General features: G+C 49.2%; 1 protein-coding gene across 7 annotated transcripts in view; it reads left to right on the plus strand.

Annotated features, from left to right (window-relative positions):
* Adamts17 (ADAM metallopeptidase with thrombospondin type 1 motif 17) overlaps positions 1 to 15057 on the plus strand; it is a 321741-nt gene that overhangs the window by 232386 nt on the left and 74298 nt on the right. For all 7 annotated transcript variants that reach the window (XR_015441655.1, XR_015441659.1, XR_015441658.1 and 4 more), the window contains 4 exons: positions 532 to 612; positions 10338 to 10495; positions 13253 to 13412; positions 14861 to 14996. Coding sequence is in view for 2 of the 7 variants with exons in the window: in XM_004852682.4 (XP_004852739.1) it covers positions 532 to 612; positions 10338 to 10495; positions 13253 to 13412; positions 14861 to 14996 (535 nt within the window). In the remaining 5 variants the exon portion in view is untranslated. The remainder of the gene's footprint in view (positions 1 to 531; positions 613 to 10337; positions 10496 to 13252; positions 13413 to 14860; positions 14997 to 15057) is intronic.

The raw sequence follows: 15057 nt of genomic DNA on the forward strand, positions 1-15057 counted from the left end.
CTCCTAACTTCCGGTGGTGTGCTGACAACGCTTGGTGTTTCTTGGCTTGGAAAAGCAGCTCCGCAGTCTCTACCATCATGTTCTCACGGTGTTCTCCTGTGTACATGTCTGTGTTCAAATCTCCCCTTTTTAAAAGGTCTTTTGTCCTATTGGATTAAGGGTTCCTCCTATTCCAGTCTGACCTCATCTTAACTAACTTCATCGACAGTGGTGCTGTTTCCAAATGAGATCACACTCGGGTGCTGAAGGTTAGGATTTCAATATATAAATTCCAGGGTAGGAAGGCCTCTTGGTTCAACTCAGAACACATGCAAATGGCGCTCTCAGGAAAATGAGAGCCCAAGAGCTTCTGGCCATGGAAGAAAGCACTCCACATTAGTTGACTAGCCATATTTTCAGAGCTGTGCCAGCCTGCGGTCTCTGAATCTACCACAGCTGGTGTGATGGGGGGCGGTTGGGAGGGAGGACGCCACGACAGCCTGTAATCCAGGATGGAGGGGTGATTTACCTGTATGTCATTTGTTGCCACAGGTTATATCGAAGCTGCTATTATTCCTGCTGGAGCTCGGAGGATCCGCGTGGTAGAAGATAAACCTGCTCACAGTTTTCTGGGTAAAACAAAAATGATCTGATTCACAGTTGATGTTCTGACAGATGATTTTTATAATTAGGGTGGTAAATTTTGTCCACCACTCTTCTCCCAAGTCACCTCAGTTTTGCACCTGCGCTTCCATTGTAGTGACATAGAACTCAGAATGGACCGAATAGCACTGTCGTATGCAGCCAAGTGCAGCCACCTCCAAGCTAGATTTGAGGGATAGGGCGCAAACCATTAGAACCACCAGCTTTGGACAGGAAGGAAAATAATGGAAGAGTGAACAAAGCTGTGGGCACTGGGGTAGCGTGAGTTTCCCAAGATCACCCAGGAGGTCCCAGTGCCAGTTCGGCCCATGCAGTGACGGTCCTTTGCCCAAACTGCATGGAGCCCCTGCATGTTGTCAGTGGCATTGGGGGTAACTTTGCTGGGAGGAGAGCAACAGCCCTAAGTCAAATGGAAATGCAGAACAATGCTGATTTTCACTAAGTTCTGTGTACCCCAAATTTCTATTAACCCCACTGACTTCAAGCCCAAAAGCCTACATCTCTCTATGGAATTGGATTCCGTGGTAGGACCATGGTTAGAGCCTAGTGAGAGAATCATCCAGTGAAACCCCTTCTCAGCTAGAGAGGACCCTGCATGAACTGTAGGCTCAAGTTCAGCTTTGCTGCTGACCCCACCAAGGTCAGCCTGGTACACCAGCACGAGGGAGGTTGGGAGGCTGAGTCGAACTCCTGAATATTCTTTATGCAGGCTAAAGAAGACAAAGCTACCCCCAGGCTGCCTCTTCCTTGGTTCACTGAGATGGAAATGCGTGCCCTGTGTCCTTTTACCAGCCCCAATCCTTAGTCCTGGCCTGGGTGAGGTGGCTGATCTACCAGCACCCCCTACTCCTGAGCTTCCTTTATATTCCAGTCTCCCAGCCTGTGTTGCAAGGTACTGTTTAAGATAAAAGAGAGGAAGGAGAAAGAAACGGGAGAAGAAAGGGAGGGAGGGAAGGAAGGGAAGGGAAAGGGAAGGAAGGAAGGAAGGAAGGAAGGAAGGAAGGAAGGAAGGAAGGAAGGAAGGGTGGTCATAATTCTCTTGTTATTCTCTTGTCTCTGTCCCAGCTGTCGCTCTACAAATACAACAGTGCTCATAAATGCCATCTGAAACAGCCTTGTGCTGCTCTTGGCAGCTTCTTTGGTGTGATAGCTTTGTACTAGATTCTCAAAGAGCCCCTTCTCTTCCTGCCTAGGATGGGCTTTATTAGCCTTAGCATCAGAAACTCATCACCTAGTGTCACCCAAACATTACCGTCCCCAACTGGTCCATTGGGGATGTACCATTCTTACTTGGGAATGGTATTTCCACTCCCAAGGGACACTAGACCTCCATGGGAGCCTGAAGTCACCTTTCACTCTTATTTAAAAAATGATAATCAGTTTTTCCCAAGAGCTGGCCCAATTCCAAGAGCAACTTAATGGTTCTACCATAAAGCACCAGCAGGTGTCCCTACAAATAAGTCCCCTGACCTCCCATCCTGGCTTCTGAGCCTTCCTAGTGCCATTCCTCTGCCTGATCCCAGTCTTAGGGACCTGGAAGAAAAAGGAAGGTATTCTTTCTCTCTGCTTCTCTGTGGCAAAAGTGGAGTCAAATCCTTACCTTAGTTCTCAGGTGAAAATGAACTTTTCACTAGAACTCTCTTTGGGGTCAACAGGTAATGATTGGTGGATGCTGCCCAGGACATCTAGCTCTTAACCATATACCCTTTGTGGCTCCTAATCACGGGGCCATGCTGTACTTAGAGACCAGATCCCTTCTACCCACAAAGGTGCTCCAAAGCATTCCTCTATAGCTACACAGGAGCAGCAGAAGCTCCATAGGCTTAGTAACATGTGCACAGCCCTCACATCACCTGCGTTCACCATGTGCCATGGAGCCTCTCAGAATTGCTCCATGGTGTCCCATCGGGGCCAGTGACTGACTGGTAGAGAAGATTTTTCCCTGGAGAACACATGTTAAGCCTTCCCAAGGTTAATGCAGGGACCAAATCTCTATCCCAAGGGGGATTGGTTTAAATGTCTCTGAATAGCTGAACTCCCCAGAAGCACTGTACCTCTGTGGGAGCTTGGAAACGGCCTTGGTCCTCTTATCCAAAAATCGTAATCCTAGTATTCCAGAGCCTGGCACATGGACAAGCTCACACCCGATGGTGGTCCACACTCATTGTTTCTACGGTTAGTTGCAGCAGGCCTTGTTTCCACTTGGGGCTGGGTGCTTTGGAAGTCAACCCAGTGTGACTTTGAACAACTCTCACATTTGCTGGGAGCTGTTCCTGAAGAATTTCACCCCATCTACCTTCCTCCCACGCCTGCTGCTTTCTGCTCCAAACCACCTGGAACGGGAAATGCCTCTGCAGTTTGTATCCATAGTTAAGAACAGAGCTGGCAGGGCTCTGAGTGGAAATAAAAGGAGCTGAGTCGATGCCAGGATTAGAAGTAGGTTGACTATGGGTCAGGTCTTCCCGTTGAATCCAGAAGGGAGCCGGGCAAAGAGAGACCCACCAAGCCACCAAGCTTCTGCACAGCTCCGTGCCAGAGGAGGGCTTTGGCCAAGCTCTGAGCTCACATCTGCCTCCAGCCAGCTCTCACGGGATGCCATGGCCTCCCGTCCAGAATGCCCCCTCCCGCCTCTGGAATGATTCACCACCTTCCTCGGTCGTGCCTTAAAGTCCAGGGGTGGTGTATAAATGTCCACCAAGAAGAAGAGCACCTGGATAGACATAGATGTTCAGCACATGGCCTTGCATGCAAGACCACTGCAGAGATTTTGTTCTGCCATAATTGGAGGAAAAGTGTGAGTCCTTGCACTCCCCATAATGCCTCGAAAGTCTCTGTGAGGTTGAGAGGCTTCTGAGCAAAACCCACAAAAGCGTGCTCGTGTGTGTGTGTGTGTATGTGTGTGTACAGTCTTTTAAAACATCCAACCCCTGGCCTAGGCAAAAGGTGCCAGGGGAAATCTCCCCAGCAAAGCAAATCGGCACTTCAGATGTTGCAGATGAGACCAAGCTGCTGGAGGAATTCCCTTTGTTCTGAGCTCTGTGATTTGCCTGTGAAATCAAAGCATTTGTAATCATCTAGATCACTTCTGTTGAGTCTATTCTGGGTCTCTGAATCCTGATTTGAAACACAAACTGCTCGATCTCAAAATGCCTAAGACAAAAGAGGCTTGAAAATACCTAGGATGCCTGAGAGTGGAGAGGGGCAAAAGTTGTAGAACCTCAGATTGATTGAATGCGGAGGACCTCTGAGAAAAAAGACACATGCATAGAGGTTCTCTGAAGCCACAGCCTCGTGGGCTCTGGCAAACCCGACTGTGTAGCTCACAAAAGGCAAAACAGCCCGCTGATGGGGCAGGTGAGAGCCCCCCAAAGTCAAGGTCTCATCAAATTCCACATTGAACCTGTTCGTTCCCTGTTACAAATGACCTTGGTGTTGTAAGAAATGAATTTACTTCCAAACCAAAAAAAGGAAATTGGACTCCAGCCCGAAAGCGAGGCTTTTAATCTGCACCCTTGGTGGTGCCCATACAGACAGGCGCCCACCAGCTGAGAAGCTGTTTGTGTTCCTAACTCCCAGGCAGCCTTCCCCCACCTCTCATGGCCTGGGATCCGGGGTTCACAGTCTATCCCAGGCGATCTATTTCATCCCACACCTGTTGCGCACCCCCCTCCATTCCTCTTTGTAGTTATTTTTAGCCTTTTGGCTTCCCAGGATCCCAAAGACTTGTTTAGCAATTATCTCTTATCCCAGAACCTTATCTGGTGTGAGTCTTTGTACAGTCTGTGTTTTCTTTTCCGCTGTGACTGAGCTAACCCTAAGAGTAAGGGCTTATTAGAGTGGCTAATGAGAAATGAACCAATTAAAAATATTTTTACTTCTTCAGTGTCCCAGCAGACTCTGAAGTCTCACCCTTTTGAAGAAATTTCAGGTGCTAACTAAATTCTTGGTTTTAGCAGTGGGAACTTGCAAATTTTGCATTTTGCTAAGTTACTTCCTGCAAAGTAAAAAGGGACAGAAGCAACCCTCTTGCCTCTTGGAGCTGCTGACCTCCTACTTTTAATTCTGCCTTTGTTCTTCTTCTGAGAAGTGCAGGAGCAGGTGTGACTGGGAGCCTCTGCCCTGAGATTGCACTGTGGGGCTGAGTGGCAGATGTAAGGCTGCATCTGTAGTGTCTGAAAGTTTGAGCTGCCATAGAGGTAGCCGTAAGCCACGTGTGGGGACCCAGAGCCTAACCTTTCTGGAACCACAAGAGTTACTGCCACCCTTGCAGCCACTGAACAAAGGAGATTTCCCCAGCCCAGCATCTGCAGACCAGCACCTCCCAGCCAGAGACGAACATCTTCGGAACCCATGGTGCCTGTGTGAGCCAGCAGTACATCTCTTCCAACTCCTGCTCACAATGGCAGGGGTGCCTTGAATTCTGCCACAGTGAGGGAGTTAATTCCTTGGGTAGCAGCATATGTACCCTCGGGGCTAACTGTCAGGCCATGTCCAGCATGCTCACCCCCATTCAGCAGCTGACCTCAGCCCTTTAGCCACAACCTGCCTCTCTCACGTCCCAGTCCGTAGTTCCTTGCCGCGACTCCTCCACAGCCTCTGGCACATTGCAGGCCACCTCCTGAAGTGGCTTTTCCCCCACCCTGATGTGGATGGGCAAGACCCTGCTCAGGTGACCACAGGATAGTGCAGCCCAGGCCCACGCTGGCTCCGCCTCCACCTTCTCTCTTGTAGTTGCCACTGTCTCCTGTCTCCCCCGTGGCCACCCCTCCCATGGCAGGAGCCAGGCTTTCCTGCTACCCTGACCTCTAGGCTGGTTCCTGCGGGCAGTTCTGCAGTGGTCTCCAGGTGTGCCCTTGTGCCCTTTCCACTCGTGACCTTCCAGATGTTTGACTTCCCATACAGTGGCATAGTTGTCCATTTAGAACTCAGGCACTTTACAGCATCTTACAAAAAGGGTCAGGGAAGTATACACACAGTGCCAGGGAAAGAGCCACCATGTAAGGTGCTGTAGCCAGCATGGCTCAGGGGAGAGTTTAAGGCATCACCAGAGTTTGTCAGGCCTTCTCCATCCCAGCAGGTACGAGGCTTGTGTTGTGAACAGCTGGAGGTGATTTCTAGGAATCCATGAAAGTGATTTTTCTTTCCTACCTGCTCTGCCCTCACAGGATTAGTATCTTGTGAAAACCAGCCTCCAAAAGGCCCGTGTGAAAGCCAAACCCAGTTCTCATTTTCTGAGCATCAGCCTCGGGTACTGCTGGATCCAGGAGCTTAAAGTGACAGGAAACAGTTTATCCTGGCACCCCTGACTTCTCCCAAGGCCTCTACCCGTGAAGTGGCTTGCATCAAATCCCTGGGCAGCCTGATGAAGGCAAGATCCTTCTGCCTAAGGTGAACTGACCAGGGTTGGGTGAAACCCTAGGTCTGGAGCTGGGGTGGAGTTGGGGCCTCATAGGACTGGAGAGAAAACATCCCCGAGGGAGACTCCAGGTGCCGGGGGATGTAGAGGGAGAAACATGCCAGTTAGCGGCCACACTAGGTGCTCAACGCGGCCGTAATAGAGGAACGAGTCAGGGCTGTGACTTTAACCCCACAGCTCCACCCCAGGGAGGGGAAGCTCAGGTCAGTCTATGAATGTAGGTGACAAGCAGCTGCTGTCTCGGGGTGGGCAGCCACCCTGGCTTCTGTGTGGTCCCTGTGTGGCCAGCGGGTTCAGTGGAGTGGGCCAGGTGTGACGGGGCAGCGCCCAGCTTTGGAGACACCCCACTCACGTGCCGAACTGCTGCTCACAGGGCCATGGCCGCGTGCCCTCCTGTCTTCTGCCCAGCTTCAGCACAGCCGTCCCTCCCATTCAGCTGCTCTCCACCTCTCGCCTCCTTCCCGGCCACCCTCCCAGGAAGCTGCCCCTTCCCTTTGCACTTGCTTTTCCCCTCGGGACCCTGTGCCTGCCTTCCTCACCTCCCTGCTAGGGACAGTGACCTTGACAAGATCACCCATAGCCCCGTGTGTGGGGAGCCAGGGTCTCACCCCCATGCCTGCTGTGCACCCCTTGCCTGCCTCTTCTCTCTGCTTTTCTTTTTTTTGGTACCGGGGGGTTGAACTCCAGACCTTGCGCTTTCAAGGCAAGCGGTGGAACCACTGAGCTAAATCCCCAGCCCTCCTCTGCTTTTCTAACCAGCTCTGTTCATAGGTGCTTCTTTCTAAACGCTGACCCCAGCCACCTCTGCCCCTGCTGCCCATCCTTCCCAGGCCCTGGACACTTGTCTGTCACAGTGCATGACACCGATCGTCTTTCTCTCTTCTCTGTCTCCCTTCCAAGCTGAGCTTCCTGACAGCAGGAGCTGTTGGTCTCCAGCCCTGCCAGGAGACCCTCAGAATAGGGTGAGGGGTTGCCAGGGGTGTTGCTTCTGTGCCATAGGTGTCCTCAGCTTGTTCTTTTGAGACTTCGTCCCTTCCTCCCTTCCTCCTTCCCTTCCCTCTTCCTTTTCCTTCTGCTTTTGCAATACTGGGTACTGAACTCAAGGCCTCATGCATGCTTTACAAGCATTCATGAGCTTCATCCTCAGCCCTTTTTATTTTTTGCTTTGAGACAGGGTATTGCTAAGTTGCCCGGCCTGGGCTTGAACTTGTCATCCTCCTGCCTCAGACTCCCAAGTTGCTGACATTACAGGCATGCACCACCAGGCCCAGCCTGCATGTTTTCTTAGAGGACTCTTTCTTATTTTTCCTGTCTGCTACTTCTCACCAGCATGCAGATTCCTCAAACCAGATATACAACTCCATATGTAAGAAACAATTTTCCATCTTCTTAGAGAAGTTGAAAGGCCATGAAGATCTCTACAGCTTTCACCTGGATTCACCAAGCGTTCACATAAGCAAATATGCTTTAGGTGCTTAGCCCATTGGAAGCTGTGGAGATCCATGAGGCTAGCTATTTGTATAAGGGTATATAGAACATGAGGCCTGTAATGATAACCTGAGATCTGTTCTCTTTGAGAATAGGTCTTACATTTGCACATTTCAGCATTGTCGTAAAAGTCTAGACTGATGCTGTAACCTCAAGAACATGGAAATTAGAAGTTCTCAGAGCAGTAAGTGCATTAGGCTTGGTCTCTAAGATCCTACTCTCCACTCCTACAGCTTAATAGCTGTGTGTCTTTTGGCAAGTTACTTAATCTCTGTGCCTCCTTTTATTTTTCTGAATGAGGAAAGTAATCCAGAGGGTTATAGGGGAGATTAAATGGGTGATAGTATAATAAGAAGCTAAACCAGAAAAGGTGTTCTTACAAAGTGGTTTGCAGGTGACGATGTTGGAAGAGAAAAAGAAGAAATTGTGAGTCTCCCCACATTCTCACCTCTTTTAAGTAGGCAGGAAATTTCCACTGCGGGTAGAATTTCTTGAAGGGAAACAGATTCGGTTCCAGACAGCAGAGTGCTCTCTTTCTTAAGCCTTCCCTGGAGTCCTGTAATCCTCAGCCACTCTGGATAGGACCCCCAACCGGAAGTCGCTGCACTGGAAAGCAGCCCTGCCCATTTCTCCTGGCAGCTCCTATAATGGAGAACCCTGGGCTTGCATCTCCCCTATGTTTGCCAGGACCAGAGCATCCTGGAGATGAGGTGCCAGTGCTGACGCCGGCCCTCCAAGCTTCCCTCTGGTCTGAACAGGACTTAAGTCTTGGGGTCTAACCCAGCCTGAGGCTGATAAATCCAGCTTTAACCGAAACTCCTCCTAGGTTTTGACTCTCAATGTCCACAGTGATGTTAGATGTGGACATTTGGTTTCTGGGCTCCCTGGGCAGCTGCTGGTGAGTGGAGTGGAATCTGGATTTGTTGTTTGTAGACTGAGTGGGGTCCCAAAGTGACCTGAAAAAATGGGCATTGGTGACTCCAGCTGCACATGTAGAGTGGACACAGGTCAGAGGATGTCCTGGGGTTTTTGGAAATGACACAAACACTTGTGGTCACCTCTTGCCATTTGCCACCTCCTCCTAAATACTAGAATATGTCCTAGTTAATTACAGGGTATTTTCCTACATGACAATGACAAGAAGACAGACAATTTCACTCCAGAATGTTGCCCTTAAGAAAACAACATAGAATTTCAATCCAAATGAGAAGATAAAAGCAATTTGATGCTCATGGCCAGTCAGCAGCATGTGGATTCCACGTCTGTCCATGTTTTGTCCTAAGCAGAGGCATAAGCAAGCAGATCTGGGAAACCAAAGCCCTCTCAGCTAGAGCCTGAGAGCAACTGTCTGCCATACTTGGGCCCCACTCTGCCCCCCTACACCAGCTGCTGAGTGTCTCTGCCCCATCTCTGAGCAGCTGGGGTTTCCAAGCATAAATATTTTACAGACTCACAACTGATTCCTGAAGAAACATCCACTTTATCAATGTGGGAGTGTCAGGCCCTTAGAAGATGTTGGCAACAGGCTGCCCTGTTTCCAAAGCCTCGGGAAGGAAGTAGTAAAATGAATGGACGATTTCCTCTTTTTTGTGAGTCTGAATAACACTTCATATATATATATACCCCACGTTTTTATTATCCATTCATCCCTTGATTGATATGACACTGAGGCCAATTCCATATCATAGCGGTTGTGACGAATGCCACAGTAAATGTGAGCGTGCAGGTATCTCATTGGTATGCTGACGTCATGTACTTTGGATGCACACCCAGAGGTAGAATAGCTAGATCTTATGATCTGCTCTAGTCCTCTGAGGAGCCTCCATACTGATCTTTATAATGACTGTACAGATTTGTGTTTCCAGCAACAATGTGAAACACACATCTTTGCCAGAATTTGTCCCTTTTAATTTTTTTTGATAATGGCCATTCTTACTGGGGTGAAATGGTTCTCATTTATAGTTTTGATTTGCATTTCCCTGGTGGCTGATGATACTGAGCATTATTTCATATATTTATTGGCTATTTGTATTTCTTCTTTTGAAAAGTATCTGTTCAGATTGTTGGCCTTTTTGTTTTGTTTTTTTGCTTGTCATCTGCCGTAAAATAGGTGGAACTGGAGAACATTAAGTGACGTAAACCAGACACAGAGAGACAAGTCATGTTCTTTTTCATACATAGACATTTTAGGAAAAACACTGACCTGAATGTAGAATGGTGATTGCTAGAGATTGGGGAGTGAGGAGGGAGTGAAGAAGGCAGGCTTCATTTGATCAGTACATGCTGTATGCATTTATTGAAATATCACACAGAAGCCCAAGGAATTCTGCAATTAATACATGTTGGTCACATTTTTTAAATTTTTAAATGAATGGATGCGTTTTGCTACCACTGCAAAACCTATTTCATAGCTTTAGACAGTAAACGGAATTAATTTACCAGGCACAAAAACCCTCTACTTGGGCAAGTTGAGTGCAGTGTGACTGGGCTGTGGTTAGCTCCATCCTGCCCTGCCGTTCCCACACCAGCTCTGTCTGAGTTGGTTTTGAGACGAGCAGCCCTGTGAGAAGGTGCCACTGACCTTTCCGACACCTCTGTCCTATGAGCCCAAGCCCTTGGCTCCCATGGACAGGGCTTCTGTTCTCATAGAAAGCTCTCCTCTCACTGCAGGCCCCTTCCTGCCCCCATGGAGGGGAGACCTCTGGCCCATTCAGGGCACCCAGATTCCCTTTACGGACAGGCTGGCTCCCATCCTCACCCTCTGACTCCCAGTGCGCTGTTTCCTTGCCAGCTCTGAAAGATTCCAGTAAGAGATCCATCAACAGCGATTGGAAGATAGAGCTCCCCGGAGAGTTCCAGATCGCAGGCACAACCATCCGCTATGTGAGGAGGGGGCTGTGGGAGAAGATTTCTGCCAAGGGACCAACCAAAACTCCACTGCATCTGATGGTAACTTTCTGGGCATGTACACTTGGATTACTTCTTTCAGGGACCCTGGTGGCAGAAGATACATTGGGCCCTTGGGTCCACAGGGCTGCCTGATGCTCACGCTATTCCCTCCCTCTTTTTCTTATCTAAACACTTCCACCCCAGTCCTTCAGAATTCTCTCAAAGCCTCCCCTTGCCTCTGCACTTGAGGAGCTTCTATCTTCTTCGGAAGGAGCTGCCTCCAAGAAGGAAATGCTCAGCCACACAAGTGGCACCCAAGCAGAGCGGGCACCACTGAGCAGACTGCTCTATTCAAAGTCTGCTTTCATATCAGCTGCTGCGATGCATCATTCTGCCCCACAGTAAAAAGTTATCTTTTGGGACTGGATTGTTGACTCAGAGTCTAGCACCGCACAGATTTGCCAGACTCGGCTTGTGAGAAGCATGTGGGAATCGGGAAGGAGAATCAGGTTCTATGGGTGGATTTACTTCCCAGGTCTCCAGAAAATTGTGTAGTTGGGCCTGGCTAGGGTTTCCGGGGCAACTCAGTGCAGGCCACTTAAACATGGGCTATCTGTCTTTTTTAAATTTAAGAGAGATCTCCAGGGCAAGTCATCCCACTGTTTCTTTCTCAGGCTCTAAGGGTTCTCATAGCTAACTTCTGATAGCTTTTAATTATTGGTAATTACTGATTTCCTGTCTCCTTCCAAAGAACAACATTTGTGGCAGCTCGTGCACCTGTCATCAAAGCACGCTTTGTTCTCAGTTCCTGCCAGTCTCTACTTGCAAGTTCTTTTGCCCCATTAATTTGTGATCTCTGGCATTCTGCAACCGTTCAAGGTTAGGTGACACCTGAAGGGATTTCCTGACCGTAGCCCAGGGAGCCTCCCAGAGCGCTGCCCATGGCCACCAGCGCCCAGCACAAGTGTTGCCCCATGATGGTGTTAGCCCCGTTATAGTTTCTGATCAGACAATAGCCAGCCAGTTTCCTTGGAAATCTGCCAGTGTAGTACTAAGTTCACTAAATCCAATACAATATATTCCCTCAAGTAGATTTCCGGGACCCAAGAACCAATGCCAAAGCCATTTTTCTAGGATAAAATTATTTCCTGGTCAAAGTCATTAGAACCAGTTGTCTTCCTTTGAGCTAAAAGCAGATAGTTAGAAGGACAAAGAGAGGAGGCAAAAGACAAGGTAAAATCTGTACAGAAACATCACCTGTCAGAATGTAAGTTTGCTTCCTCTAGCAAGCACCAAGATAAGCGTTCCCCTTCTTTACCAAAAGCTTGTGTAAACTGAGCAGGTTGTCAGCCCATTAAAGCAAATATACAGCCTGGAGTCATTCAGAATGTGATAAACAAAACTCAGAGAAAGCAAGTCTTCCTGGCTGACATTTCAGCCCTTGTTTAATATTAATCGTTTTTCTCTCTTAAAATATGATTGTCACTTCATGTTTTTAAATCTAGGAACTAGGGGTGCCCCTTTGCTTCTGTATACAAAGCCATTGTCCCCAAACTGGTTTACATGTTTGCGGAATGAGGAACATGGAAAGAGAGGGGACCTGCATTTGAAACCAATTACAAACATGGCTACAAAATTGTATAAAATTGGTTTCATATGGATTCTCCATCCACCAGTCTTATTCTCACACTGAGATAATAAAGATCTCTTCTTAAAGACTAATTTTTTTTTAACTGGAGGCACTTTTCCAAATGCATTCATGCAATTCTATTTGTTGAAAAAGATGTTTATGCAGTGGGGTCTGCTTTTAGCACTTCTGCTCCCACCCCCAGCTCAGCATTGGAGGCCCTCTTAGAGTGGAAGAGATGGCTCCTGTTGTCTGGCGCACTTTTGACCTGGCCTGCCCAAGACTAGATAGGCAGGCCATGTGCTGCCCATCTCCCAGCCTCTGGCTGGAAGTGCACTTGCTGGCTGCTCAGCCCAGGGGCACTCACTGGCCTCAAGCATAGCCTGCAGGCACATCATTCACTTCCAGGCCACTTAGTTCTCCTGTGGAAGGGTGTGCTATGCACCCTAATGTCCGGGGAGATAAACCCAGTGATGCACCTGGTGCCTTACAAGGCCAGACAGTAGAGCCCCCCTAGATTCTGCACACTCACTAGGACTTCACAAGTTGTGTGACGGCTCCCCCGAAATATGATAGAACCCCTCTCTGCACCTCCACTCTACTCAGCTTCAAGGGCTGACTCACGACAATGGAAAGGCTTCTGCTTCCTTAGAGTCCCACACAAATGTCCCCCCAAATCCCTGCAGTGGTTGCATTTTGCCGTTGAGCCTGACTGCACCAACTGACAGCAGTGACTGCTGTAGGGGAGGTGAGGAGCAGTAACCCTGCTTGCTCGGGTGTCTGTCTAGGTGAAAGCACTATATTTGCATCTGTCTTGTCTGCAAGTGCAGCTCTGAGGGTGTGTGGGAATGTGCACTTTCTTCCACATGGAGCAGCTCTCTGGGAAAAACGCCACCAGGAGCCCACCCAGCTGCTACACCCTAAACTCCCCATGTGAACTGCTCCTCTCTGGGGTTGGAAAGAAGAGAACTCCCTAATGATGGTGTGCATTCGTTCTATACTCTAACTGGGTAGCTGAGGACTCCGCAACTGAGATAAAGGAGCACCCCTAGGTTGAACCTTTTGCACCCAGAAAAGAGCTAATCCCCCCTAGAAAAACAGCCAAAATGCAGCTTGATTTGCACAGTCAGAAACTTCATGGATCTTTTTGGTCCATCTCAACATGGCCTTCTACTTTTCCACTGACCCAGGTGCTGTTATTTCATGACCAGAATTATGAAATTCATTATGAATACACCATTCCTGTGAACTCCACTGCTGAAAATCAAAGTGAACCTGCAAAGCCTCAGGACGCCTTGTTCCTCTGGACCCACAGCAGCTGGGAAGGGTGTAGCGTGCAGTGCGGAGGAGGTGAGCAGCCAGGCGGCGGGCTAGCAGGAAGGAGGAAGCAGGGAGCTCAGGGCCCTCTGTGGCCATCCAGAGTGTGGGGAGTATATAACCTGTGCTTCCCTGGGAACTTAGCCACGTCCCATGGAAAATCCCTGCAGAACACATGGACAGGGCCTTCCATGCATGATTCCTGGCTCTGACTTTCCCCTCTCTGCAGCTGATTTCCTCACCTCTAAAATAGGAGTTCATCCCTCGTGTCATGTCCTGGAGATTGCAGGAAGAGTGGAAGAGACTGTCATACTGCAGGAATCGGTATCAGCCAAAGGCATTCAGTACTGAGTTACTGGCAAGGAGTAGTAGAAAGCCATTTCAAGCTTTCTGCCAGCAGCTCCTTGGGACAGTGTAGTTTGATGGGCATGGCTTTAGGATGAAAAGTTGGCCAGGACTTCAGATGCCAGCTGAGACTGTGGGATTGCAGAGTTGACCCAGGCACAGCCCTACCTATCCCCAGTCCTGAGGAGCTGTTGACTGCTGAGATGACAGTTGCCAGACATCTAACATACAGAGGATTGTTGAGTATTTAAATGACTCATCCCTCTACAGGAAGGAAATACAGCCATGGCATGATTGAGCCCGTCAGACATGCCAAGGTCAACAGTGAATTCCTTCCCATGCACCTTAGCTAACTGCCCTCACTGTTTGTTCTTGGCCTTCTCCTCCAGCACCTCCCTGGCAGTTGGTATAGTTTCCAGGGTCCACTGTCAGCCCTGTTAGCTTTCCACTCTGTACCTCTTTCTGACACACTCCCTTTACCCTAGGCCAGTAATGGCAAACCTATGGATGCACGCTGCAGTGTGCTGTTTGTTATCATTGAAAGCTCTGAAAAGTTCACCATCACTGCCCTAGGCCTTCAGCTGCCCCTCTGTGCTCATGGCCTTCCAAGCTCCAAGCCCAGCAGCCAACACCTATGCCTGTGACTGCAACCAGACTGTCCTCTTAGGCACCATGCTGCAGACCCTGGAGGACCTGCCAGGGGGATGCAGGTCTGTGTGTCCTTCCTACCAGCTACTCTGTTCCTCACTTCTCCCCAGCAAGCAGCAATTCTGTAGTAAGTAGTCATACTCTATGGTGAGGCAGGTCTGCAGGTATTTAATAGAGACCAGATCTCTGAAGACCTTATCTAATGAACAGATCAGAGGATTGGCAATCATTGTTGGAAATGAAAGACCCGAGTCAGAATCTTGCCCTCAGTGAATCCCACGCTATCCAAGGACACAGCTGACCGGAGGTGTTGCTGCTTTCTTATCTTGTTGTAGACTCTCGCCTGCCCCATGCTGTCCCAACATGTCGTACACAGTTCTCCCTCTCAGCACACTGCTCAGTAGTTGCTTCTGAACACTCCTCCATAGGAATGGGCTTTTCAGGTGTGTTCAGCCACAGCCTCTCAGCTCCTTGTGGTTGGTTTCCAGGGGAACGCAGAACCATCGTGTCATGCACACGGATTGTTAACAAAACCACAACCCTAGTGAACGACAGTGACTGTCCTCAAACAAGCCGCCCCGAGCCCCAGGTCCGAAGGTGCAACTCACACCCATGCCAGTCACGGTAAGGAGCTGCATTCTACATCTTGGGCCCAGGCCTGGGGCGGTGGCACCATGAGTGGGAG

Source organism: Heterocephalus glaber, unplaced genomic scaffold (assembly GCF_053883595.1).
Source record: "Heterocephalus glaber isolate CG9 unplaced genomic scaffold, H.glaber_assembly_v1.0 deba00001531, whole genome shotgun sequence".
In the NCBI taxonomy this organism is placed as follows: domain Eukaryota; kingdom Metazoa; phylum Chordata; class Mammalia; order Rodentia; family Bathyergidae; genus Heterocephalus; species Heterocephalus glaber.